This window comes from Plutella xylostella, chromosome 8 (assembly GCF_932276165.1).
Source record: "Plutella xylostella chromosome 8, ilPluXylo3.1, whole genome shotgun sequence".
NCBI lineage: Eukaryota > Metazoa > Arthropoda > Insecta > Lepidoptera > Plutellidae > Plutella > Plutella xylostella.
The window spans coordinates 1,311,903-1,339,664 of NC_063988.1; the positions used below are offsets into that span (position 1 = coordinate 1,311,903).

General features: G+C 40.1%; 3 protein-coding genes across 4 annotated transcripts; 2 read left to right on the forward strand and 1 right to left on the reverse strand.

Moving 5' to 3' along the window:
* Positions 1-151: 151 nt before the first annotated feature.
* On the forward strand, positions 152-12,599 carry LOC105390726 (valine--tRNA ligase). Of its 2 annotated transcripts, XM_048622698.1 has the most exons (18): positions 152-444; positions 1,020-1,187; positions 1,509-1,642; positions 1,906-2,064; positions 2,419-2,680; positions 3,047-3,275; positions 3,611-3,735; positions 4,101-4,246; positions 4,639-4,831; positions 5,154-5,273; positions 6,029-6,217; positions 6,568-6,674; positions 9,210-9,437; positions 9,806-9,947; positions 10,419-10,589; positions 11,403-11,597; positions 11,905-12,189; positions 12,295-12,599. In XM_048622698.1, the coding sequence occupies exons 1-18, from the start codon at positions 280-282 to the stop codon at positions 12,508-12,510; spliced, it is 3,234 nt and encodes a 1,077-aa protein (XP_048478655.1). In that variant the 5' UTR covers positions 152-279; the 3' UTR covers positions 12,511-12,599. The 2 variants fall into 2 exon arrangements, with proteins under 2 accessions (XP_048478655.1, XP_048478656.1); XM_048622699.1 differs by lacking the exon at positions 5,154-5,273 and having other exon boundaries at positions 153-444.
* Positions 12,600-13,120: 521 nt separating this feature from the next.
* On the forward strand, positions 13,121-14,481 carry LOC105384408 (AN1-type zinc finger protein 1). The gene is made up of 3 exons (XM_011554636.3): positions 13,121-13,500; positions 13,690-13,792; positions 13,887-14,481. The coding sequence occupies exons 1-3, from the start codon at positions 13,217-13,219 to the stop codon at positions 14,421-14,423; spliced, it is 924 nt and encodes a 307-aa protein (XP_011552938.3). The 5' UTR covers positions 13,121-13,216; the 3' UTR covers positions 14,424-14,481.
* Positions 14,457-23,858, reverse strand: LOC105390736 (lutropin-choriogonadotropic hormone receptor). The gene is made up of 13 exons (XM_048622533.1): positions 23,846-23,858; positions 22,718-22,904; positions 22,340-22,414; positions 21,788-21,856; positions 21,397-21,477; positions 20,982-21,047; positions 18,566-18,634; positions 18,231-18,305; positions 17,990-18,107; positions 17,037-17,153; positions 16,704-16,768; positions 16,153-16,338; positions 14,457-15,732 (listed from the first exon to the last, which is right to left on the reverse strand). The coding sequence occupies exons 1-13, from the start codon at positions 23,856-23,858 to the stop codon at positions 14,622-14,624; spliced, it is 2,232 nt and encodes a 743-aa protein (XP_048478490.1). The 3' UTR covers positions 14,457-14,621.
* Between the last annotated feature and the right edge of the window lie 3,904 nt (positions 23,859-27,762).

The window sequence follows — 27,762 nt, forward strand, 5'->3', positions numbered from 1 at the left end:
TGAGTGTCTATGGTTTTGGAATCCATAGACCATAGATGGAAAAATGGAAAACGTCCGTCGCTCCTTGGTCGCTCCGTGCTTACAACTGTCAAATTAATCTGTGATTTGCTGTCACTTTGATCACATCTGTCATATGTTATCTGTCAGTGTCATTCTGTCATTTTATCCTTGTCCGTGTGGCCGTGTGCCGTGTGTTTTTCGTGTATTTGATTCTTTATTGTGATAAAACTAGCCATAAATCATAAATTAAGTGAAAACTGTGTTATCACCGAATTAACTATGGCTGATACTGATGCTGCAAACGGTCCCACGGGGGATCAGCCTCAAGAAAAGACCGCAAAGCAGCTTGAAAAAGAAGCAATCAAAGCTGCAAAGTTGGCAAAACTCAAAGCCAAGTTGGACAAAAAGGCCACCGCTCCAGCTGTGCCGAAAGATAAGCCTGAGGTTACTATAAAGTTTATCAATATCAGCTTAACGTATCTTTATTTTTGGTGGTATTTTAAGATATGTTTCGACGTAAAATATGCGGTGAAAGGTGAGGTTATAATTACCTGTAACTTCGCAAAGTACTCGCATGTACGTGAAAGTAAAGTGTCCGCATACACAATAGTAGCTACAATTGCGTCATTGTTGCACGTTCTCATTGAGCTAGCAATAATCTGATCTGATGTATTGAGAGCAGAAAGTGAACAGTATGCCATTCCCAATCTTACTTCTTTTTAATACATATAATCAAATGTTTCTGTACTAGCATACTTTTTATGTACTTATGTATGTTTTCCTATCAAATATTGCATTAAATTTTCTAAGACACCTTAAGAATGACTCATTTCTATTTAAAACAATTATGCATAAAATAATCAACAAGTAACCTTTTAAATGCCAACATGTTCTACTTCAGATGCTCACAATGTTAATATGTATTTATTCATGTTTTCCATGCATAACATAATATAGCAAAAATCCAAGGAAGTTATTATTTTGAGAATAATAAGTATTCAAACTTTTTTCTCTAACAGAAAAAGACAAAAGAAGTAAAAGAAAGTGCAGTGTATACAGCCAGTACTGCCCCGGGAGAAAAGAAAGACATCACAGGAGACATGCCCGATGCATACAGCCCCAAGTATGTGGAGGCTGCCTGGTACGCATGGTGGGAGAAACAGGGCTTCTTCAAACCAGAGTATGGGGTAAGGTTTTATACATACTGTAAGTTAATATCTAATATCTGTCTGAATACAAATATCTGGCCAGGCCTGGATTCAACCCTGCACACTAAATTTGGTTCTTTGGGCCCTGAATAACTAAATTGTTAAGTTAAAATAAATTAAAATTTCTGATTCACATCATGGCCATTGACTAACTAAAGCATATGCTATGAATGTATTGTGTAACTTTAGGCCTTCATAGTTAGTTGCAAACAATATGTCCAAACACTGAAATCATATCTACATGTTTAACACACATGAAAATAATTTTAAAATTGTAACAGATATAATTAATCTTTTCAGAGAAAATCAGTCCTAGAAGAGAATCCAAAGGGCAAGTTTGTGATGGTTATCCCACCACCCAATGTGACAGGAACTCTGCATTTAGGACATGCACTGACTAATGCTGTTGAAGACGCTATTACTAGGTGGCACAGGTAAATAAATATAAATGGAGAAAATTTAATTTTATTATTTGGTTGGTTAATCGTATTTTCTAATTAGAATAAAATAATATCTCAATCTCTTAATGATCTCCATCCAATGGTTGTCTGGTGAAGATCGCTTTTAGTGATAAGAACGCGTTTTGTACCCTAATTAAGTTACAAATTGTTAATTTTATTATTCTCTTTTGGTGTACGAATAAAGTGTATTCTATCTATCTATTTACCTATTTAACCATACTAATTTGTCCCCTCAGAATGAATGGGCGCACCACGCTCTGGAACCCGGGCTGCGACCACGCCGGCATCGCCACGCAGGTGGTGGTGGAGAAGAAGCTCTGGCGCGAGGAGAAGAAGACCAGGCATGACCTCGGACGAGAGGAGTTCATTAAGCGGGTGTGGGAGTGGAAGAACGAGTGAGTATTAGTGGAAATGCAGCCATCACATATTGTATTAGTGTCTTTAGGATTACAGGGTTAGCAATGGCGGAGTTGCATGGTCCCGTACTTAGTCACCTCCGTCTACCCCTTCGGGGTTTGTCCTATAATGAAAGTCAATCAATATGTTGGGTTAATTGAAGCACTAAACACTTATGTCTTCCACTAATATACTCCCTGGCAGGTTAGAGGTACATTGTTGTACAGCTAGTGCTTTATTTAGTCTCCTGGTATATTCTGTACCTACCTGACACCAGAGCCAAGAGTTTATGTAAGATAGACTACGGACTACCAACAAACTTCATCTTCATCAAAAGCTCTCTTAATTTCCAGAAAAGGCGAAAGAATCTACGAGCAGCTCCGCTCCCTAGGCTCTTCCTTCGACTGGTCGCGAGCTCGCTTCACCATGGACCCGTCAATGTGCCGCGCGGTCAACGAAGCGTTCGTCAGACTACACGACAGTGGCGACATCTACCGAGCGAATAGACTGGTCAACTGGTCCTGTACGCTGAAGTCTGCTATTTCTGACATTGAAGTGGATAAAGTTGATGTTACTGGACGCACGCTGTTTAGTATCCCGGGCTATGAGAATAAGGTGAGCTTTATTTGGTTGCGTGAAGGAGTAGTTTTGGTTAGTTGGACGACAGTGGTGACATCTACTGTTGAACATTCGTCAATTGGTCCTAAAGTAGTGTTTATTGTCACATGTTTTATTAATAATTTATCCAAATTTATCTTTACAAAGCGCCACATATTAAAAGTATATAACTGTGGCGACATCTACCGGCTTTTAGGTCGACTGTAGTCCAACTTTGACTCAATGAGACCAACAGTTTAACTCAAATCTTCAACTATACAACATATACTGCATTTTTTTACTTTTAGTAAAAGGTGAAGAATCATAGTGTGTCTTTAAGTTGAATGAGGGTATTTAAAATAACCCATCTGTCTTCCTCCACAGGTAGAATTCGGCGTTCTCATCCACTTCGCTTACAAGGTGATAGGCACAGACGAGGAGATAGTGGTGGCGACGACGCGCATAGAAACAATGTTGGGAGACACGGCCGTGGCGGTACACCCCGAGGACACACGATACAAGCATCTAGTGGGCCGGCTGTTGGCACATCCCTTCTGTGCGAGGAAGATACCGGTTATAGCTGACTCGTATGTGGATCAGGCTTTTGGGACAGGTAATTAGTTAGTTTTTATCTTTAAAAGTAGCTATTTCTCGTAGTGATAGACTGTTTTAATGTGGAGGGTGTTGCAAAAGTGATGTAGTAAGCCAAAAAGGCGTGTCTGGGGATTCCTTCTAAAAAACTTGGGTTATACTACAATGAAAATTAATGAACCCCTTTTTAGCTTACTTTTATTTAAAAGTTTGTAGGCTTGTTAAAAAGTGTGTTCTTGTGCATAGCTTCTGGAAAACTGGCACGTTTAAAATTGGGCCCAAAATACCTTCCATGAGCAGTGCAAAAGGCCTGAACTATTGTGAATGTAACTTGAATATAATCGTTTTATTCTCCAGGTGCGGTGAAGATAACTCCGGCGCACGACCCCAACGACTACGAGATCGGCAAGCGCCACCAGCTGCCCTTCATCACCATCTTCGACGATGAGGGGAAGATTGTTGGTGACTGCGGACAGTTTGTTGTGAGTTATTAACGATTGAGGTTAGCGTGGGACGCCCTGCAGCCAGCGGGGACTGTGATAGTAGAGAGGTAGCGTTGTTGGGTGACAAGTTCACAATTTATAACATCCGTGAATAAATAAGTCTCGCTCTAATCATTCTTACTCCCACTTATGTTACGGCCGCCATTTTCGTTATTGTTTCTTTATTCACGGGAGTTATTACGGGCTAATGATTATGAAACATTCTCTTCCTCATATTTATTCAGGCATTTTATTGTGCCGAAGTTTACCTTACGTTAACTTTAAAACAAACCTATTGTGGTCCCACTTCTTACCAAAGCACTACTAAATATAATGAAATGTCAACCCTAACCCCACCTCCACAGGGCATGAAACGCTTCGACTGCCGCCGCGAGATCATCAAAGCTTTGGAAGCGAAGAAGCTGTACCGTGAGACTAAAGACAACCCCATGGCGATCCCGTTCTGCAGCCGCTCCAAGGACGTCGTGGAGCCGATGCTGAAGCCGCAGTGGTGAGTGCTGATGATGATGAGGTGGTTGGTTTGTTGTTTATTGAATTATGGTAAAGAAATTTTAAGTAACTCCTAAAAGGTAGGCAAAATTGGATACTCCGTGTGGCATTTTGTATTAATAATATTTTTTAAATGTTTCCGAGGTTATTTTGAGTGGAAATAGGTTTAGAAAGTAGTTCATAAGGTTGGAATATTCTGGAGTTTGTCACGGCTAACTAAAAAGAGACATACAGATTACGTAAAATAATTAATAGATAATATGAAGAAGTAGAGTGTGGAGTGTGTGAGAGTATGACATAGGATAAAATGACACTCAGAGCCGACGCTGCTAAATAAGAACAAGGCTAAGAAGAACCTTCTGTTTTAAACTCATACACAAAATCTCTTTCCAGGTACATAAAATGCGACAAGATGGCCGCGGAAGCCATAAAGGCCGTCCAAAGCGGAGAGCTCAAGATAATCCCGGACGTCCACGTGAAGATATGGAACCACTGGATGGAAGGCATCAGGGACTGGTGCATCTCGCGCCAGTTGTGGTGGGGGCACCGCATTCCGGCCTACAGGGTCAACGTGCCTAAGGATGAGGTGAGAGTTGATGGAGTTTGTTTCTGTGAAGTGATTGAGTCGACAATTAATATAAGGTGCACTAGGATTCTCGTAATTCGCAAAATATCATTTTGAAGGAGTGAGTTCATGTGCCAAAGCTGCGCGACTCCTTATGTGTGCGCTACACCGATGATCGAGCCTTTTTCGGCAAGAATACTCTCCGAATCATCATTATCATTCGTTACTAAATGCAATCTTGTTTCCATGCCATAGATGACAGAAATTTTGGTCAAGATACAGTGATCCTAGTGTACCATTTTCGATCATCATAAGCGTATATCTTTCTCTTTCACGCCGCAAGGAAACAGAAGTAGTGACAAAGACGGCACCAGCCCGCCGCCGCTCTCGCACCGGACGGAAGAAGTCAAACCGGATCCGGAACCGACTGCCCCCCACTGTCACTGCCAATAGGAGCGTCGCCGTATGTTGCTCGCATCAGCCATGCTTGCTGCACAATACGTGTTCTATTTTTGAGTTGGAGTTGTGTGTTTGGTTTTAGCATGATTGTTGTTACAACAAGATTTTCTGCTGAATGAAGAGTTTTTTTACGTTTTAGTATGTCGAGATCTGCAGCTAGTTTTTCTGAGCTGAAAATGGTAATTTCTATTCTGAGCAATCGCTAAGAAAACATGAAATCATGGATTCAATCGATCAGACTTGTTTAGAATAGAATAGAATACTACTTTATTGACTTAACAAATAACAATTAAATTTTATAATACAGTGGATATAACGCAATAGGAGCTGAAGTTTAGTTGGAGCTTTAATGAAAATCAATCTTATTTTCTTTTTAACTGTTTTGTTATTGTTTGTGGTTGATTTAATTTTTGCATGTTCATCGGCTTGATATGCGAGAAAATCTTTCTTATACATAAGTTAGACAGATTTTCATTCTGACTAATGAATTATTATTTTCTGACTTGTTAGTTTTCAATTTGAAATAAGTCCATTTTAAAATTATATTTGCACTAAATAATCCATTGCTAATTATTCAACTTATAATAATTATAACAAATGCAATAATTTTTAAACCCACTTACCTCGTTTAACAAAAAACATTCCACCCTAACAATAACCTGTCCTATCGTTGACACCACACATTCCTAATAAAATGTTATCTCTATCCACGAAAACCAGCACCGTCCACTATCAATCAAACCCCACCCTCATTCCCAGGAGCTAGAAGAGTGCTGGATCGCGGCGCACAACGAAGAGGAGGCGCGTAGTAAGGCCGCCAAGAAGTTCAACTTGTCGCCGGCAGATATCGTGCTGGAGCAAGATGGCGATGTGCTGGACACGTGGTTCTCGTCCGGACTGTTCCCGTTCGCTATATTCGGCTGGCCGGATAATACCGAGGACTTACAGGTGAGAACTTTAGCAAACAAACCACAAATAATATTATGACTGTCTGTCCAGCCGTGGACGATTGTGGGTTTATTATGATGATATTTTGACAGTTATGGCTTTATCAGCCCATATACAATACAATTCATTCATACATTCTGAAACTATGAACAACTTTTGCTCTAGTACTTTTGAAAATTCGAAAAAAATATAGCCGTATTATATTCTAACACCACCCCGATGTCTACCCGATGGCGTTCTACAGTGAAACACAACATCTCGACGTTTAAAGCGTCTTATTTATATTAATACGTGTTTGACATGGAGCTGTATATTCTGATAATATATAATTTACTCGTGTCTATTGTCAGGCGTTCTACCCGGGCACGCTGCTGGAGACTGGTCACGACATCCTGTTCTTCTGGGTCGCCAGGATGGTGTTCTTCGGACAACGGCTCATGGGGAAACTGCCATTCAAGTGAGTACATGATTATACAGGGTTGGGCAGAGTGACCGGACCCCGCTTGGGAGTGACAACGGTACTGAGAGGGGTTAGGTCACTCTGCCCCCACTACTACTGTACTTCCCATCAGAAATAATATATACTCGAGATATAAACATTATCTTATAGTAAAATGATATGGACTAAGTCATTTCCCAGCAAATTATCATCAAAAAGCCTCGCAGCACTCATTTCCATGCTAGCTTTAGATATATAAATAGAATAAATAAATAAAAAACATTACCCTCCTCCTTCGGCAGTCGGGTAATAAAAGGACCACCACAAAACTCTGTCCATTATGATCAGGAGGAAGTTACAAAAGCGGGTAAAGATTCGAAAAAAATTTGGACCACTTTAAAAAATATTGCAAATATAAATGTCAAAAAGGAAATTTCCAATGATTTATTGACCTCTTACGCAACTCCACGAGAATCAGTAAATGGGGCAAACAAATATTTTGCTGATATAGGTAAAACTCTAGCAGAGAAAATTCCAATTCGAAGCGAACCTATGGATTTTAGCAAGTTTGGTGCAAAAATGTCTTACCCTAATTCATTTGTTTTGCTTGAACCAGATGAAAGCGAAATTAAAACTCTAATAATGACACTACGCAAAAACTGCGCAGTAGGCTGTGACAGTTTATCCACAGATTTTATCAAGACATATAAAAATATTATTGTCCCTCCCTTAACTTATCTTTGCAAACTTTGCCTCGTCTCGGGAGTCTTTCCAAAGATATTTAAGAAGGCACTTGTGACTCCAATCTACAAAAGTGGTGACAGAGGCTGTGTCGGAAACTATCGCCCAATCTCTGTTCTTCCCGTTCTCTCAAAAATCCTAGAGAGACTGATTAATAATAGACTTGTCACATACCTGAATGCCAATAACTTACTTTCTGACCAGCAGTACGGATTTAGAAGTGGAAGATCCACATCCGACGCAGTTCATGAACTTGTGGATCATGTTGTGAAAAATATGGACAAGGGAGAAAAAGTACTCTCTATATTTTTAGATCTGGCGAAAGCGTTCGACACAGTCTCTGTGCCACTATTACTATGTAAGCTTGAGAACATTGGGGTGAGAGGTATTCAACTGAAACTCTTTAAGGATTACCTCTCAGACAGATATCAGAGAGTTAAGATAGGCAATTTCCAGAGTGATGATCTACCCCTAACCTTTGGTGTTCCTCAGGGCAGCATTCTGGGACCAACACTATTTTTGGTATACATTGATGACCTTAGCAGACTTAAGTTACCGGGGTGTAAAATTGTCTCCTATGCTGATGATACAGCTGTGTGCTTTTCCTCTAGGTCTTGGCGTGATACATTTAATCTAGCACAATATGGGTTCGATATCATAAATAGGTGGTTAAATGTTAACACATTAACATTAAATACTGATAAAACTAAATTTATTGCCTATTCCATCACAAATCGTACTCGACCTTCACCTTCTTTTAAAATTATAGCTCACACTTTCTGCAATAACCCCAATGGCCCTAACTGTCGATGTCTCCCTCTAAAAAGTACAACTACTATGAAATATCTCGGCATTCTGCTCGATAAGAATTTATGTTTTAAAGATCATGTAAATATGTTGGTCGGAAGAGTGCGTAAATTAATATATGTTTTTAAAACCTTAAGACATGTCCTTAAACCCAACATCCTAAAAACAGTCTACTACGCTTTATGTCAGTCCATTATAATGTATTGCATTACTGTATGGGGCGGTACGTGCAAAACTACCCTACTCCCCCTTGAAAGAGCACAAAGAGCAGTATTAAAGGTTAGCACTTTCCGTCCATATCGCTTCCCAACCGCACAACTCTTTAAGTTTTGTGAGGTGCTAAGTGTTAGGCAGCTTTTTATTTTTCATACCATACTTTTAAAGCATAGGGAAACTGCTTATGACCCTAGTTTAAACAGAGGAAGGAGAGGTTTTAAATGTCATTTTCCTGATTTCTTTTGCCCAAAAACTTCGTTTTCACAAAAGTTTTATCCTTTTTTGGGGACATTTCTATACAACAAAATAAATGTAGCTGATGCAATTTACCCTCTAACGATAAATGAATGTAAGATTAAACTTAAAGTTGTGTTAAGCACCTACAATTATGAACAATCAGAGAACTTGTTAGTTACAATTAAGTAAATTCCACCAATTTCCAATTTTCTGCACTACAAGCACTTTTGCATGTTGCATGCTTAGTTTAGTTTAATAATATATTTTCTTAATATTTGTTTAAAAATGGAGCAATAAAATTTGTTTTAAACAGGGAGGGAGCTGGTGCCTGAGATACAGGCCACCACCTAGTTCAGGCCCCAGCGCTCTTAAAACTTGTACTGTGCTTAGTCCTAAGTCAGTTTGTAATTTAATTTTAAGTTGTGTACATCTATTTATTGTATTAGGCTAAGCTTATTGCTCAATAAAAAATAAATAAAAAAAAAAAAAAAAATATTAACTGCTCCTAAATACTTCTCCTCAATATCCTCAAACCACCATTTACCCCCGCAGAGAAGTCTACCTCCACCCTATGGTCCGCGACGCGCACGGGCGCAAGATGTCCAAGTCTCTGGGCAACGTGGTGGACCCGCTCGACGTGATCCGAGGCATCTCGCTGGAGCAGCTCAGCGCCACGTTGCAGGATTCGAACCTGGACCCGAAGGAGCTGAGCCGGGCTCTGGCGGGGCAGAAGGAGGACTTTCCGAATGGGATTCCGGAGTGCGGGACTGATGCTTTGAGGTATGTCGTTACTGGTGACTCAATGTCTTGTGACTTGTACCAAACATTGAAACAAAATTAAATATATTGCTGTCCTGCTTAGTCAGTATACTGTCAAAACAAGAGAGCAATAGATTTAATTTCGTTTCAATGTTTGGTGCAAGTCACCTTATGTCTTGGATAAGCTATCTTATCCAAAGTACATAAAATACAATAAACAAACAAGATATAGTCAAAAAAAGCTGTATGAATATTTTATGTACTTATACTGATACATTTATTATGTGAACTGCAAATCAAGATAAATCAGTTATAAAGTCGCAGTGTTACATAAAAGGGCTCCACTCTAATATCACAGTTTAAAAAAAACTCATTTTTCCCGTCCACAGATTCGCCCTATGCGCCATGACGCAGGGCCGGGACCTGAACCTGGACATCCTGCGCGTGCAGGGCTACCGCTTCTTCTGCAACAAGCTGTGGAACGCCGCCAAGTTCGCGCTCATGGACTTCCCACAGGACACCACTTATGAGGTGAGAAAATCATTGTAAACCTATATAATCATTATTAGCCAATAGAAAGAGCGCCACAACACTCGGCCTTCCTCATCCAGCCACTACCGGCTACCCGCCTAAGGTCGTCGGTCAAACGGGCAGGAGGGCATCAATAAACTTAATGGATTTGTAGAAAATGCTATCACCTGTACTGACTATGTTCCCATATAACTGATGATACTTAGTAAAAAAACGCTCTGTGTCCATATTTTAACCAAAATAAAAAGAAACAATATGTAATGGCCGCCGTTACATAGGGAGGTGGGAGTAGTACAGAGAATTGACAGACCTCCGAGATAATGATGATGTTGGCCTCCACGACGTGTCCTTCGACGACGTCACCTTGTCAGACCTCCGAACAAAGCGAGATAGCATGAGTCCATCCGATATTTTGTCATTGTTTCTTTTCCTAAGCTTCCTGTTTTTATTATTCTGAATTCCCCTCCCCAGGCGTGGACCGGACCCCTACCATCGTCTGTCTCGCTCGCCGACCGCTGGCTGCTCTCCAGAGCCGCTCAAGCCGTGGCCACAGTCAACACCGCGTTCCAACAGTACGACTTCCCAACAGCGACCTCTGCCTGCCATAGCCTGTGGCTCTACGACGTCTGCGATGTCTACTTGGTGAGTTAGAAGTTCTAGCTGTTGACGCTAGATGGCGTTGTGGATATTTTGGTGAATAATTTCCGGTCAGTTTGAATAGATGGCGTTGATAGCAAACAGTTCTTCTACTCGACGCTAGATGGCGCTTCCACCAAGGAGGTTATAATAATAAGTTTGTAGTTCCAAATTTCTACAATAGATGGCGCTTCCACCAAGGAGGTTATAACATTAAGTTTGTAGTTCCAACTTTCTACAATAGATGGCGCTTCCACCAAGGAGGTTATAACATTAAGTTTGTATTTCCAACTTTCTACAATAGATGGCGCTTCCACCAAGGAGGTTATAATATTAAGTTTGTAGTTCCAACTTTCTACAATAGATGGCGCTTCCACCAAGGAGGTTATAACATTAAGTTTGTAGTTCCAACTTTCTACAATAGATGGCGCTTCCACCAAGGAGGTTAAGTTTGTAGTTCCAACTTTCTACAAAAGATGGCGCTTCCACCAAAGAGGTTATAACATTAAGTTTGTAGTTCCAACTTTCTACCATAGATGGCGCTTCCACCAAGGAGGTTATAATATTAAGTTTGTAGTTCCAACTTTCTACAATAGATGGCGCTTCCACCAAAGAGGTTATAACATTAAGTTTGTAGTTCCAACTTTCTACAATAGATGGCGCTTCCACTAAGGAGGTTATACCATTAAGTTTGTAGTTCCAACTTTCTACAATAGGTGGCGCTTCCACCAAGGAGGTTTTAACATTAAGTTTGTAGTTGCAACTTTCGACAATAGATGGCGTCAACCAATATATTTCAAATATACTTTTTTCTTACAGGAATACCTCAAGCCGGTGTTCCAGTCCGGCACAGATGGAGAGAAAGAGACGGCTAGACGCACTCTGTACACGGTACTGGAGTTAGGCCTCAAGCTGTTGAGTCCCTTCATGCCTTTCGTCACTGAAGAGCTGTACCAGCGGCTGCCGAGGAAGAATAGGGAGTGCCCGTCGATATGCGTGGCTAGCTATCCTACTGTGAGTACTTAGACCATTTGTGACTATGAAGTCATATGAAAGGTATTATTTGATAACAGATGTCAAATGTTGACAAATAGTTAAGTAGGTACCTGTTGAATTAATTAGTTTATTAATTTTTTTGTGTAAGGCGAAGTTTGTCAGACAAACCCACATAGCTGCTAGCTATATTTATTTAATCCTTTATTGCACCAATATAAAAATAAGTGTACAAAGGGTGGACTTAATGCTACAAGCATTTTCTACCTATAAACTCTTACGAAATAATACTAAACAAACAGATAATAATTCGTTTCTACTCATACAGGAATCCGACACACCATGGAAAGACGAAGCTCTAGAGGCTGACTTCGCGACTGTACTCAAAATGGTGCACCTCATTCGCTCAACTCGCTCCGAGTACAACATCGTCAATAAACAAAAGACGACGACCCACCTCGTCATAGCTAAAGACTTGGATGAAGAGAAGCTGAGAGGGTTGTTTAGCAGTCTGCAGTCGCTGGCCAATAGCGAGCTGGCGACCGGGGCGCCCCCTGCCGGCTGCTCCATTCTCACTGTGTCCGACAAAATTGAGATTCATTTGGTTTTGAAGGTGAGGTTTCCGTGCTTTTTAGTTAATTTAGTATGGTATTTATACATTTTATTAAATTGTATCTGTTATATCAACCAGTCTAAAACTAAACTGTGTATTTTACAGGGCCTCATCGATCCCCAAAAGGAAATAACGAAACTGGAAAAGAAGAAAGACCTCCTTACACAGACCATAACCAAGCTAAACCAAGCAATGGCGGCGGACGACTACACGACCAAGGTCCCGGCTGATGTTCAGAAGAATAACTCGGAAAAACTTACTCAATCACAGGGCGAAATAGAAAAACTTGAAGCTGCTATCGAAAGATTGAAACTTATATGAACAACTTAATGATGTAAAGAAAATAGCGCCCTATTTATTTATTGTTAAGAAACTGTTTTGATAAAACTACCCTGTCGTCTTTTACAGCATTTATGAGTTTTATTTGCATCCCAACTATTCCCGCTTACCTATAGGCATAGGCAGGCTTCTCTGGGTGCTTAGGCGCTCCGCTCGAGCGGACTTGCGGCGTGGGCAAGGTGCAGTCGAGGCGAGAACTTGACATTGTAAATGAAAATCCCTGCTGTTGCGACTGCGACGCCGCCGCAGTCGCAACAGCCGCCCCGACTCTGCAGAGCAGCGGGCGGAGCGCCTTACGATGATACCATCATTCGACATTACCGCCATAGCGGAGCGGGTTAGCGGACAGGTGTGCGAGGCGACAATCTTCCAATGAAATTGCATAAGCGGAGTTTTTATGCAATTTCATTGGTAAACCTCGGACACCAATCCGCTCTGGTGGACAGGCAGCATTACATTCTTCAGTTTTGAAACTACTGTACTGTTTTACTCGCTAGGGTACTTCCACAAAGTGGGTACTTCACTACTGTGAATCAAGTTGCCTGTGTTGTGTTGAACATACTCTGTGGCGTAATGACTTTACAAACTTTTTGACAGCTGTCAAATTAAAATTAACCTCACAATATTTTGTAAACAAAACTTTATCTTGCAAAATCAAAAATAATTTAGCTGAAAACTCTAAATTAAAATGGAGTTTCCAACTCTCGGAGAGCATTGTCAAGAAGAAGGCTGCAACCAAACCGACTTCCTGCCGCTGCAGTGCAAATGCGGGAAGGTTTTCTGTCGAGTCCATTTCAACGATCACTGTACGTCGGAAACCTGCGACCAAGCCCCGAAGCCGAAGGAGATCAAGTTCAAAACAGATGACCAGATATTCAAGTGCCATGACAAAACGTGTAGGAAGGGAAACCTTCATGAAATGCTGTGCCCAAAGTGTAAACTACACTTCTGCATCGAACATAGGTTTCATGAGTAAGTGACTGCTTATTGTAGTCTTTAACAACTTTCTAAACTAATCTATTAAGTAAATTAAATTTTATTATGCTTTCCCAGTCCTCTTTGTATAATGTAATTAGAAGATCTTAATGTAACTTATGTAAGTACTTACTTAAGTATATCAGTCATAGATCTCCAATCAATGAATCCATTATATCCTTACAGATCCTGTCCAGAGATAGATGATGAAACAATGGCTGCCAAGATTGAACAATTGGAAGCTCCGAGAAGACAGTTCCAGGAGGCCAACAAACATTTGCAAGAGAAGGTTGGTTTAACATTTCCTGATTAATGTTACTTATAGCTACTGAAGTTGACCGTTCAAAATAAATAACTAATAAAATCTTTTTTCTTTTTTAAAGATTACTGAAAACATAAGAAAAGCTCTGCAATCATCAGCAAAAGTGAAAACAGCCTCGAAAATCCACCTCATGAGGATCAAGCAAAAAGCTGTCGGTCCCAAGACTGTGCCACCTGGAGATAGGGTATACTTTTCTATAACTAAGCCTATAAACAAAGATGCTAAACCAATCAGCATCATCCAAGATGTAGAAAAGATTCAGTACATTGAATCAATAACTCTAGAACCAGATTTGAAAGACTGTATTCCTGTATTTATATCTTCAAAATGGAGTCTTGGTCGAGCCATGGACAGTATTTGCGAATCTTGCAATATTAAGAATGAAAACAATAAAATGGATGGGCCTAAGCTGAGATTGTTTCGTAAATTGGATGGCTACTGTGTAGGTCCCGTACGGATGGATGCTGAAATCAGTGATTTGATGAAACTAGATGTTTTAGTGGAAGGAGACAAATTAGTTATTGAATATGTTGATAGCAATATGTTTAGCGATATGACTGAAACTTCACAGGTATTTTTAAAACCTACAGACTCATGACTGCAAGGCTGTTTTAGAAATCAAACACAGTAATAAAATAAATCAATTAATTTATTGACTATTGTTGTTTTATAAATAACTCTTCACATTCATTCTCAACATTCTTAAACTATAAATATGAAAACATCCTTACATAATTACATACCTAACATAAATAATATCCACATGGGTTTCCCCACCACACAAACAGACTTAAAACTAGACCAAGGCCGACGCGCCTTCTTCGAGATTAGATTCTTTAGTAGTCTGAGACTGACTCCTTCTATAAGAGGACTCAACGAGCGGCACCATCGTGCCAGGCGTGGAGGCGTGAGTGTGGGCCGTGGGGGGCGGCGTCGTGGCCAGCTTGTACTTCTCTATCACCCAGTTGCACCTCCCACTCCGCGCTATCAGAGTCAGCAAGTCCCTTCTGTACTGCTTCGTTAAAATAGCGTAGAGGAACGGATTAGCGCACGCGTTTAGAGGATAAAAGAACACTATGAGGACCTTCCCGTGACTGACGTCGACTAATGGTACCCCTGCTAGGGCTGTCACTCCGAAGAACGCTACAGGCGCCCAGCACAGCAAGTCAGTCCCGATTAGCAAAGCCATTTTGTTGGCAATCTTCCGTTCAGCCGCAGCCGCCGCCCCCCTGCCCCCGTAGCTCTCCCCTCCCCCGCCTAGAGATCTGTAGATCTGCACGTAACATATGACTATCGTGACAAAAGCCAAGGCGTTAGTCATAAACAAGGACCCCTGGTAGATTGCATCGCCGACCACTTCGCTCTCGACTGGCAGGCAGATGGAGGTCGAAGAGTAGTCAGATACTCCAACTAACGGTAGCCCTGCCATTATGAAAGAGAACACCCATCCGCCAGTCATAATTTTAGCTGCGGACGCCAGAGAAATACGGCGCTCCAAATAAATAGCATAGGTTATCGCGAACCATCGCTCCAACGTCACTATAGTAAGTGTGAACACTGACAGCTGCCCCGAAAACACAGACAAAAACCCTGCAATCTTGCATCCAACCCCGTACTGCCAATCATAAGCGTAATTAAAGAACTCCCCATAAGACCTCAGGTCGACGACTGCCAACATAAACAGATATAATCCGGTGAAGAGGTCAGCCAATGCCAGATGGCACATGAGGAACCTCGGCACAGTGAGCTCGTTGTGGTTGGAGAGAAGGACCAATAGCACGGCGAGGTTGCCGACGACGGCGGCGGCGACCACGAACCACACGCTGGCGCGCAGCCACGCCCACCCCATCACGTCCTCACAGGGGTTTAGAGCGTCCGGCTGGGGAGTGCATTCCACTTGGCGACGGCTGCAAAAGAAAGGTTAGAAACATGTAGATAGAACATAGGAAATTCTTACGGTGGTAGCTGTATATGTCCAAAGGCCAATAAGAAAATACTACGGCCTACGATTCATACTTCTTATTGTATCATGAAAAAATAAGATTTCTAGACTAGGGTTTAGCCGTGATGAGCCAAATAAGCGTCAGTTTCTGTCTGCCCAGGGACTACATAAGGGTGAGGCCAGACTAGCGTAATTTTCTCAACTCACAAAATTACTCTCGTGTGGCCTCACCCTAAGTAACAGATGATACGCTTCTCGACGACGGGGCATCTTCAGTGCACCCCTTTATACAAATCGCATGGATATAACAATGTCGCCAGACAAAAATAAGTTCTATTTATACGATGAATAAAAGCATTTGACTTTGAAAATGCCATGCTCTCACCTCAAGCTAAGGTTCCCGCACTCGGCGAACACGGCGCCGCCGCGCCGCGTGTCGTTCACCGGCTCGTGGAAGCCGCCCTGCTCGTAGTCCTCGAAGCTGCCGCTGTCAGACACGTACTCCTCGGATTGCTCGGATAGTGGGGGAGGGTCGTCGCCGTCTTCTGTTGACTCTTCTTTTGAGATTGAGCTGGAAGGTGGAAGAACATTTTAAAATGTAGACTCCAGTTAGATAAAATATTCGTTATATAGTATTTTTTTTACAAATTAGTGTTCTGAAATTGTTTGTCTGCGTTGTTATTGGCCCACGACACGTAATTTATAACTGTGTTGCTATTGGTCCTAACAATGACCCATCTCACTCTATCTATATCGGAAATGTGCAAGAGACATACTCGTTTGTTAATAGAATATAGCAAGACTTTTTTACTTCGTGGTGCCATTGAGGAAAGCTGCTATACCATTTGTTTTGGTCACTGAAGCCCATACCTCCAAGCCCCATTAGTCTTCCCCTCGGCCCCTCCCCGGCTGGTGATCTTGAGTCCATTGGTGTGCTCCAGCTGTCTTCGCCTCCTCGATGCGGGGGGTGATGGGGACTGCCCATCTCTATTGTCGCATCTCTATAAGAGGGCAAGTTTTCGTTACTAAATTTGAAAGAATCGAACTTTCTTTGGGATAGATATAAAGTGCACAATTATAACTAAGTATACCAAGTTGCCAGATGCCATTCGTGCACATTGGTAGATCATCACAACCCATCACGTCCACACTGCTGGGGCACGGGTCTCCTTACAAAGAAGAAAGGGTTTTCGTAGATCGCTGCGAGGAAATCGGGTCCTCTTCTGGTATTTAAGACCTTCATGATATAATAAGTGAATGAGATTATACCTCGGCCATGATAGACAGTTGTGTCTCGAACAGCGCGTGTCTGGCGGGGTCGTGCCGCTCGGGGAACGCGAACGCGCAGCAGTGGAAGTGGTGCGTCAGGTACGCTTTCTCCAAGTTCTGGTGACACACAGAGTAGATATTAATACAGGGTGTACGCACATGTAGGTTTCGGCTTAGTACCCTACCCTTTTTGCAACACCCTGTATAAAGGTCAATTATATCGACACACATGACTTTTAACTCGTACCTGGTTGCAGAAGCCCTACATAGGCTAAAATCTTGTAGACCGGTAGTTTGGAGGGTGGAATTTGATTTAGAAACGAAAACTGACTTTGCATCAGTTTGCGGTTTGGCTAGTGGTAAAGCATTAACTGTGGTACCTAGACACGTTACTAATCTCGACATGATTTCCAGATATTCAGATTTCTAGATATTCATCAGACATTGATAAAAACCATACCGATTAACTGTTGTAAATTTTCAGTTAGGAGTGTATGACTAGAAAATCTTAAATTCCATTTTCAGCTAAACAAAAGACACATCAAGTGACTCGTTTCAACACAATGACCCATTCTGTCTTGTTTAAAGACAATCGACACTATCTTAATTAGTGCTCGTGTCCACGACCTTGACACTTATCTAGAAGGTTCCCAGATTCAGAGTACCGACGTTGGATTCGTTGTTACCAACAGGCGAATGTAACTTGGGACGCCCTGCAAGCCGCTGCCCGACAACCTTAGAGTTAGACAGGTTGGTAGTGTCTGAATGTGGAAGACCCAGAAAGGCTAGCACGGGGCGCAAGACACGCACGTTAAGACATGACAAAAGTTGACCGTTGCACGATTCTCAAAGCAACGCAACTTGACTAAGTGAGACGCAAAACTTTAGTAACGTGTTATGCGCTCCGTGCTAGGCCTTCTGGTAGTCAGTTAGGTGTTTTGATATTTTCTTACCTGAAACTCGTATATGGACGGGATATACTTCAGTGTGGGCGTTTTCTCTATTCGTAATATTTCTAATTTTTCCAGTCCTTTCGTTGGCAGTGACGTTATTGTGGTGCTGCTGAGGTCCCTGTAAAAATATTCAGTCTATAAAACATACCTAATTAATAAAGATCATTTATAGGTACATATAGACTATATGTGTTACAGTGACCATTAAAACCTAAGTGGAAGGTGTTTGTTCATAACTTACAGTTGTCTAAGGAGTAAATTTCCCGCAAAGGCTTGTTCATCAATCCTTTTCAGTCTCGCATTGCCCCTGAAACTCCTGAAAAAATAAGGAATACTTAGAATTGACGTTCTAATCCTTCCTACTAATATTTATATGCGAAAGTTTGTGAGTATGTATGTATGTTTGTTACTTCTTCACGTCAAAACGGCTGAACCGATTTTAACTAAGTAAATTTGTTTTTTTTTTGCTAAGACACTGGATTAATACATAGACTACTTTTTATTGCGGTATTCCCACGGTAAAAACTTAAGAATTCAGTCATACATAAAATCTTTATAAATTTTATTTCAACTTACAGCTTCGATATTTGTGCATTCTTGAAGGCAAATGCTGGCACCTCCTCTATCAAATTGTAGTTGAGTGATCTGAAATAATTTCAGCAAATTATTATATGACGGTGGAGTAAAAAAAGGGTTATGGTTTTCATTGCTAATTTTAAGTAAAGGTAGGTTTACAATTTGGTTATAGCTTTACGAAAGTTTACCATATCTAAAAATGGCAGTAAAGATAAACAAGGTGATTCAATTCAATGTGCTTGGTTGTATCAATAAAAAATAAAGTGTAATTAGTGATGTACTTAATCACTTATGGCGGGGTACTAATCGTTCGCTTTGATTCTTTGCCATTTTAGGAAACACAGTAAGTATTATTTTTTATGCATACATATCGAACAAGTCTTGTATCACTAATAGTAGCCTCTGTAGCCTCGTGTATCACTAATAGTAATTAAAAGTGTTATAAATAGTGAGATTTCCTGTGTATTCATAAACTATGAAGTAGTTAATCAGTGATTACGTATTGTAAATTTTGTGAAACATATATTTAGTCGTTATTTTATATTCTTTCCAATTTGGGTTGCCAGAAGGCTTGACTCTGTTCTTGAAATATCTTGGACATTATATTTGTTTCTGTTCGGTATACTTGTGAGAATGCCGAACGGTTTTTATAACCTACCAACAGTAGATTCTTAGATTGGTATGTATTCTAACTAGTTAAACAGAATTATTGTTGAGCGTTTATTAGTTCAACCTTTGTTGCTGGTTGCATGGTCCGCGGTATGTCCAGTCTTTCAAATAAAGATTAAGATAACATTCTAATTGCAGCTATAACGGCAATAAAGGGTTTATCTCCATCCACTAATTCAGTGATAATGGTCTCTTGGGTATTTGATCAGCAACCTGCCTGCCTGCTATCCTGTATATTTATAAATATAATTATTATTATCTAGGTGCTAGTTTTGTACCAGATTATGGCTGAGTAGCATGAAGGAACTTTCGAAAGTGAACTTTAGGAAGGAAGTCTAACTTTAGTCTAACGTTTGGTCCGTATAGTGCACAAGGCAGCAATAGATTTAGGGTCGACACACGCGTCGACATTCGTTTAAAGTTTGATTATCGCAACTGAAAATATGTCCGAGCTTGGCACATGACATGAATACAGGTTATTTAAGTATTACAATGTAGAGAATTGGTTGTATATTTTTAGTAAACATACAATACAAACCCTCTAAAATTTTAAAAGAAAGTTATTGGCAGTTGTGACTGAAAATCGAGATAATTATTATGACTGTTATCTACAAGACTGTACCTATAGGCACTTTTATCAAATCCCAGGTATAATTCCGAAGTATTTTTCTTACCAAGTATAGTAGAGTACATAATAATATTATCTTTTTTTTTTTTTTTTTTTTTAAAGGGTATGATAAATTTATTTGTACACACACATAAAATAAATTTAACTACTTAACTTATACTAAACTATCTATATATTTACAAATAAAAAAGATAATAATATAAAATACTTATAAAAACATCCTGGCCTGGAAATATTCTACCCTTAATAAACAGGAGTTTATCAAAGGTAGAATATTTCTTTTAGTTCGCTGCCGTCGCCCGGGATGGTTCCGAGGAGGCTGGCAGCGTTCCCTCTCTGTATAGCCAGGCTGATGCGCTGGCTGAGATAGCTGCCAGCCCTCTGGTCCCTTGATACCTCGACCAGGCGCGACGAAAGTTCTTTTACTAATCGTCGCGCTTCGGGTCCCCACGGCCCCAGGGTCTCAACCCCAAACGGCACAAATATGTAGCTGTCAGACAGACCGTTGTATTTGCGCCGTTTGAGGTTTTCAGTTAGTACAAATAATACCTGGTTCGTAGTAAACATTGCGTGACTCTTCGTTTAGATGTAGCTACAAATATCAACCTGAGTAGATATGTATTGGACGGATTGCAAATATTTTCAGCAAACACTCAGGAGGTTTGAACCTAATGAAATAGCAATGATATTGGTCTCTCATTTCGTCTGGATATTATTAGAGGATGTTGCCGAGTTTTTGTTGGTGCCGTACCATCACGGAAATAAATTAACGTAGTTACAATACCTAGTTAAGATGTTAGAAATAGAAACCGATTTACTTGTTTGTATTTCTATTACAGTAAATATACTTACGGTTCGGCGACACGATATCGTGTGAATTTATGCACATATGTACCTATAACTGTATATTTATGACTTGGCTTTCCCTAATTTCAGCAAAAAAACAAAACAAAAAAAACTTTCAGTAATCTACGTAGCGTATTTATAAATACTTACTATTATAGTTGTTAAAAACTTTTCTTTTACCAAAGCGTCTGTGCCACCACTCTTCATAGCTTAAAAATATAAATAAATTAAATAAAATAAGAAAAAGGAAGCCGTATGTACCTAGTGACTTACACTTGGTCAGCGCGGATGCGCAGCGCGTGCGGCGGCAGGCGCGCGATGTGGTTGCCCTCCAGGTCTCTGCCAACAGGGATTATAGTGGTCATTGTGAATAGCATAAAGATCAGTGCCCATTTGTTTTCGACTATAAAAAAAAACGAATGCTGGGAATACAGACCGCCAACGAACATCACCGAAAGTTTGTTAGCATCATCAGCCCGTAGGTACCTATATAATCCCATAGAAGTACTTCAAACTAACGTTCTTTATGAATCGTCCTCTGTTGGACATAGGCATCTCCCAAAGAGGGCCATCTCTCTGTTCTCGATGTCATCCTCTTCCAGCCACTACCGGCTACCTGTCACCTGCCCGCGTGGCGTAGTGCCGGCTAATGGAATAACGCCTAGCGACATAATATTATGTTACTTACACAGCTTGCAGGTAGGACGTGGTCTTGTCATGGACGTGGCTCAGGTTGGGAACCTCGACTAGTCCTGAAGTCGTGATTATACTGAAACAAACAGTAGTAATAATTCCTTTGTCTCCTATATAAAGGGATTACTCAATTTTATTTTTAAATATTCGGAAGGAGTTTGACTAGTTGTGAAAAACCGACCCGCTGACTGATAGATACGGACTGGCTCGGAAGACAGCATAAGGGTGCTTTTACACCAGATATGTGCTACGCGTTGAGACGCTCAGTAATACCCAGAATAACGTTATAAAATTCATAACACAAGGGTGACTGAAGAATTTATTCTGCCCTGTAAAATTGAACTAATACGAGTAAATGTAGGTAATAAAGAGACATACATACGTACAATGTGCGCAGCTCGGGCAGGGGGGGCAAGGGGGGCACGCGGCGCAGGCGCGGCGCCTGCGTTATGAACCTGTAACACACACTCCGTAAAATAAGGAACATAAACGGTGAATGAAAACATCGTGAGGAAACCTGCAAATCTAGATATGTACCTACTCTAAATGCATTGTACTTATTCATAAACGACTATACGGTGAAAAGAGGGTGGCTCACTTGCGAGTCATCTCTGACTAGCCCTTCGGGGATTACAGTCGTGAGCATATTAGTATGTATGTACAATTGTACATAATATGTAACTATGAAGATGTATCTTTACTGTCACATAAAACGTACAGGGTAGCCCTGGTTCCTAAACTAGGGTGACTTATTGTGTGTCAGGAACCTGAAGACGATGAAACAGCAAAAACTTAATTGTGAATATCTAAGCCCTTACAGAAAGCAAAGGAAGTGGTTAAGTGATTGTGGTAGCTCTCCTTGGAATAGGGATCGGGCATTCGCTGATGATCTGAACTTATAATAGATTATAGGTACTTATTGAAATTCATAAACTTACAAAGATTGGAGATTCGGCATCTTGGTTAGATCTTCAACTACAATGTGCTCTAGGTTTGGTGCGTCCATTATGGATCTGCAAAGAAGATTAAATTTTATAAATAACGTCCACTAGACCTTATGACTGCTACAGTTTACAGGGAGTTGCCAGCAATGATACATAGCTCTCCATCTCGGCTGATTTAGGGTCCCACCTTCGGCTACATGCTAAATAAAGTCACTAGCCAGATTACACGCGGCAGTAATGCTGGGATTTCAGCTGGAAAAACATTACACCTAAATGTTGCAGATGCGGTTGTTAGTCACAGAGGTTTGTGACAGAGATAGATGCCCACATATCCTGCAGGACTGTAGACAGACAGAGACAGCTACAACTCACATGTGCTGCACGAGGTGCAGGTGGTAGCCCGCGTGGTGGATGGCGTGCGCCGTCAGTCGAGTCAGGTTGCTCTGGTGGAGCAGCACGGAGGAACCCTCGGCCGCGGAGACACAGTTCTTCCGCCGTGCTGAGGGTAAGAGGGAGTGGTGAGTCAAGTGGTTAAGAATTAAAAATACTAAGTGTGAAACTGTACAAAGAGCAATGTCTAACAGCCAACCCACAGGAGTTGCTTGAAAATGTATCGGTTGAATTTTTGGCTAAGATTATTATTGTCAATAGTACTGTGTAATGTTGGTGAATGCGTGTCCGAACGTTGCTAGTATGTATACTATATTCGTTTGTATAGAAAACACACGCAGTCTAACACAGAAAACGCATCTATGAGCGCTCATACGAGTATAATAACTAGGGAATGCAATCTCGTCTCGCCGAGATCTCGATCTCGCGAGATCGCTAATTGCGAGATCTCGCTAGGTGGAAATCTCGTACGAGATTGCATTCCCTAGTTATTATACTCGTATGAGCGCTCATAGATGCGTTTTCTGTGTTAGACTGCGTGTGTTTTCTATACAAACGAATATAGTAAACGAATAACGCACCGCACGCAACATGCAGTTTGATACCGGGCTGTGTGAGAATCGCCTAAACTTTATGAATAAAATACGATGTTCAAAAACTTCTGTTTTACATTTACAACTCAATCCATCTTCGACAACCAAAGCAGGCCAAATATTTTAAAACTAATAATTTATTTTATGGATGTTTAAAATATGCCCATGACTGTGCACTTGAGTTTCACAAAAATATCTTCCAGGCTATTAGCACCGGCTATAAATACATTTGCAAACGTTATGAATATTCTGAGTCCTACCTATCTGCTTTTCCAGCAAGTCCACGGCTCTGGCTCATTGCCAGCCAACCTGTTGATAATATTGCCCGCCATTTGATGAGTTTGTGTAATTTATTGGTGTGTTAATACTATTAACTTTAGAGGGGTGCAGAATGAGCACATACGGACCTACTGACATCACCGTAGTGAACGGCTCTGGCATAAAACCGCTAATGAAAGTTTTATTTACCTAAGTACTCGTAGTTAACTATATTAGTACCGCCCGCCGATAATATCACCGTGTGGAGACATCTTCTATCCTACTAATATTATAAAAAGTTTGTGAGTATGTGTGTATTTTTGTTACTTCTTCACGTCAAAACGTAATTTAATTTAATTTTAATTGGAAAACTTAACTATATGACAACAATACATTAATTAAGACTAAATATAAAATACCTACGTTTAACAAGTTTTCACCTATATATGATAAAGAGAAGTAAGCATAGGCAAAGGCAAAATGGGGTGTACTTTAACAATTATTACTTATAGAAAACTTGCAACAAAACTAAAACTATCTAATTAATATCTTATCTTATGAACCGATTTTAACAAAGTTTGGTATGGAGTTAGCGGACACCCTGGCTGGATTAACACATAGGCTACTTTTTATCGCGGAAGCTCGCGGGAACAGCTAGTGAGAGTATTTATAAAGAAACTAGCAGTTCCCGCGCGCTTCGCTTCGCCTTTAAAAGTTTTCCCGTGGGAATTACGGGATAAAAAGTAGCTTATGTTCTTTCCCAGGGTCTAGACCGTATGTATACCAAATTTCATTTAAATCCGTACAGTAGTTTTGGCGTGAAAGAGTAACAGACAGACAGACAGACAGACAGACAGACACAGTTACTTTCGCATTTATAATATTAGTTAGGATACGTGGGACGAACATATCGCCAGTGGAGACGGCTCCTAAGCATATTCTTTATAATAAGTATGTCCTTTATGGTTTTGTGCTTTCGTAGCGGTCTATAGCTGGAGAACCTCACCACGGTAGTACTTACTATAGGTACCTATATGTATAATGTATCTATCTACCACCTAATGGGAACGGGGCCCAAGTAAATTAAGTACATTACAATTCTTTATACTCTGAATGCAAAAACATCTCCAAGATTAAAGCCAATAATTTACTAAAAGTTTTCCAAACAATCTCTCTGTTTGTAGAATCAAGTCAATCAGACATCAAAGATGTAGGTTTTAACGAGTATTTATTTATCTTTGTTGCAGTTCAAATCTCATTTAGGAAGACCAGACTGTAAACATTTTGTTTTAGTGGTTTTCATTACAAGATTAAGGTTTTAGGTTAAGGTTTATTATAAACCTATTAAGTATTATAGTCAGGTAAATGTCCACTGCAGGCCATGGAGTCATCATTCTACCCTCGTTCTACCACTTCTACCTCCTCCAGCTAAGGATTATCGACCACCTCTCTAGTTCGTCAATCCTACAAGGAGACGAAAGGTGACGGTCCTATACTCGCTTACATTTAAGTAATTTTAATTTTAAACACAATAACTTAGTGTTTATATTGTGTAATTTTTTGTTGATTCTGCTGCGCTTTTTTTTTTACTTTAATATTGCTTACTTTTCCGTTTAGGAGTAATTTGGTCAGCTGCATAAGTACACTTTTGTACCCTGTCAAACTCACAAACTGCCTATTCAAACATTTACGGTTTGTTAAGTAGGTAGTTTGACAAGGTATAAACATGTATAAGTAGCTACTTATGCAGCTGACCGTATTACTACAATAATCCAAAAAAATGGTTTCATCTTGATTGATTTGTGCATTCAGAATGGCGTTTCTAATAAATACTACGCATTGCAGATTCAATAAATCTTAGATCAAAGCGCAACCATAAAATTAATTTATATTAGGTAATTTCCAGCTTTGTAACATTACAGTTCATATTATGTTCAAAGGAGCTAATCTAACCCTGGCTTGGCTTCAGGTATGCTATTAGGTACACCTGGATAGGTATTACCTAAATACCTACTTAGGGTTTACATTTTCGAGAACTTTCCCCAAACTTGTCGATCCGCGCAAATCTTAGTCTAAACAAAGTAAACAATCATATTTGCTCAGAGAATGGTCCCTGATAAGGACCAGATAGTGGCTGAAGAATTTTTATTATTATGTAACCTAGGCAATAGTTTAAACCGTAATCTTGTGTATTCAGTGGAATTTCAGTGATAACGAGGAGGGTCACTCTATACTGACGAAAAACGAAAGAAAAAGAGCTGTGCTGCAGTCGTCATAGAATCGCGGCTCGCGCAGCATGAAATTTAGTTTTTCGTCATAGAGTGACCCCCAGATTCATACTATAAGTAATCATGATCATGGGATTTCTCATTTGCTGATTTCATATCGGATTATAATGATTGCAGAAGTAAAATTACGTTCTTTTTGTTTGCATGCTTTCGAGAAACATGCAGATACCTCATAGGATTGGTAGGTACATAACTTATTGATATAAATGAAAATAACAGGTTAAAAGTACCCAAAGTTTAACTGCGCATTTCAAAAGAAGTTTTGTTGTGATAATGTATTTAAATTCGACCGCGGCTTTGACGTTGCGCTTAAAAAAACTAGAGCGATTTTATGATCGATAAATGTATTTTCGAACGATCAATAGGTAGATATTGGACTTTAGGATCAACCTACTGCTTTCAAAAATCAATAACGTTAAATATACGGCGTGTCGCAAAAGTGGTAAGTATAGTAAAGTAAGCCGATGTTCAGAATTCAGAATTAGCTCCTAAGTCAGCCCCTTTTGGCTTGCTATAAGTAGGTACCTGTACCGGTTTTGTAACCTCCTATGTACTCAACTACTCAGTATTAACGACAAAATTCTATAGGTATGTATACCACCATCAGGACACCACCAGGGTACTATAGGAAAGGACTACATCATCTAAGTATAATAAAGTGATGTTAGCTATTTGCCACATCTCAAGCTTTTAAAAACACGGAAGTAGCAAAACTACGAGTAAACACACAAAAAGTACTTTACTCTAAATTATATTTATGTTAATACATAGGTCTCTAATGCATAGATCACGGCCAATCTAGCCGCTAAGTGAGAAAGTCAACATGTCGCAGGCAAAGTCACGATTTAGTCGTTTCGCGTAATGGCCGGGTACTGTGTAATGTACACGCTCTGTCAACAACACAAAAGGGCACCGTGACAGCGACATGTGTCAAGAAAAAAGCAATTAGGAAAATTAAAGTTGTTTGTGGCGTAAAAGCTGAAAGCGTGTTATGTTTCAGAGATAATTATTAAATTTAGGTATGATGGGTATCATGGGTAGGTGTCTCGGAGTTAATACGATTTATGGGAGAAGAGAAAGAGGGAAACTTATTTTGCTCTGTATGATTTACCTATTTATAACCATTGTACCATTGAATAAAGTCACAAATCTTGTAAAACCGAAATAATTCAAATTAAAAGCTCAGTGGCAGAAGTGTGATGTTATTTGTCGAGATGTTTCTTTTGCACTGGCACTCCATCTACTTACCTAGTTCGTATTAAAATATCGTTGCTTATAAATCAAGTGGTTGTAAATGTTGTAATATCGGTTTTTCACAATTGGTTCAGCTTATGATGTACGATTGTACGTATTTGTACCTATACGAGTAACGAATATACTTACATGATATATTTTAGGTTAGCTTAATAATAGACGAGTTATTTGGTAAGTACATTTGCTATAAGGTATCGTTGTAGTTAAGCAGTACCTATACTACCTAGGTACTTAATCAATTACTGCGTAACGCCTCACGGGCATACAACTAAATGCTATTACAATACAATACACTTTACTTGTACCAAGAAACAAAAAACAAAAACAATCTAAAAAATAAAACAGTACTTACAAAGAGGCGGCCTTATTGCTTATAGCTATCTCTACCAGACAACCAACAACTATTTAATTATACTTTTCTATCTTTATTCTCAATCTACCTAGTTACGTATCCAGATAGATATTAGACTCATGTGCAATTAATTGACCTCTTATATTGCAAGTGTCGTAATAGATGATACATCATGTCGGAACAATCTACCTCCCGTGGCTCCTGTCAGTACTTACGAGTTACGAGTACAGTCAGAGAGAGAGAGAGTAGTCTGCGAATCATAAAGTAAAGTAAAAGTAAAAT

Excerpts from the sequence above, each read along its gene's own strand:
- LOC105384408 (XM_011554636.3), top strand. The coding sequence starts at position 13,217 with ATGGAGTTTCCAACTCTCGGAGAGCATTGTCAAGAAGAAGGCTGCAAC. Across the intron at positions 13,501-13,689 it reads ATCGAACATAGGTTTCATGA|ATCCTGTCCAGAGATAGATG; the intron begins GTAAGTGACTGC and ends ATATCCTTACAG. Across the intron at positions 13,793-13,886 it reads ACAAACATTTGCAAGAGAAG|ATTACTGAAAACATAAGAAA; the intron begins GTTGGTTTAACA and ends TCTTTTTTAAAG.
- LOC105390736 (XM_048622533.1), bottom strand. Across the intron at positions 21,048-21,396 it reads ACGTCCTACCTGCAAGCTGT|AGACCTGGAGGGCAACCACA; the intron begins GTAAGTAACATA and ends CCCTGTTGGCAG. Across the intron at positions 16,769-17,036 it reads AACTGTCTATCATGGCCGAG|AGATGCGACAATAGAGATGG; the intron begins GTATAATCTCAT and ends GCCCTCTTATAG.
- LOC105390726 (XM_048622698.1), top strand. The coding sequence starts at position 280 with ATGGCTGATACTGATGCTGCAAACGGTCCCACGGGGGATCAGCCTCAA. Across the intron at positions 445-1,019 it reads TGCCGAAAGATAAGCCTGAG|AAAAAGACAAAAGAAGTAAA; the intron begins GTTACTATAAAG and ends TTTCTCTAACAG. Across the intron at positions 4,247-4,638 it reads CCGATGCTGAAGCCGCAGTG|GTACATAAAATGCGACAAGA; the intron begins GTGAGTGCTGAT and ends ATCTCTTTCCAG.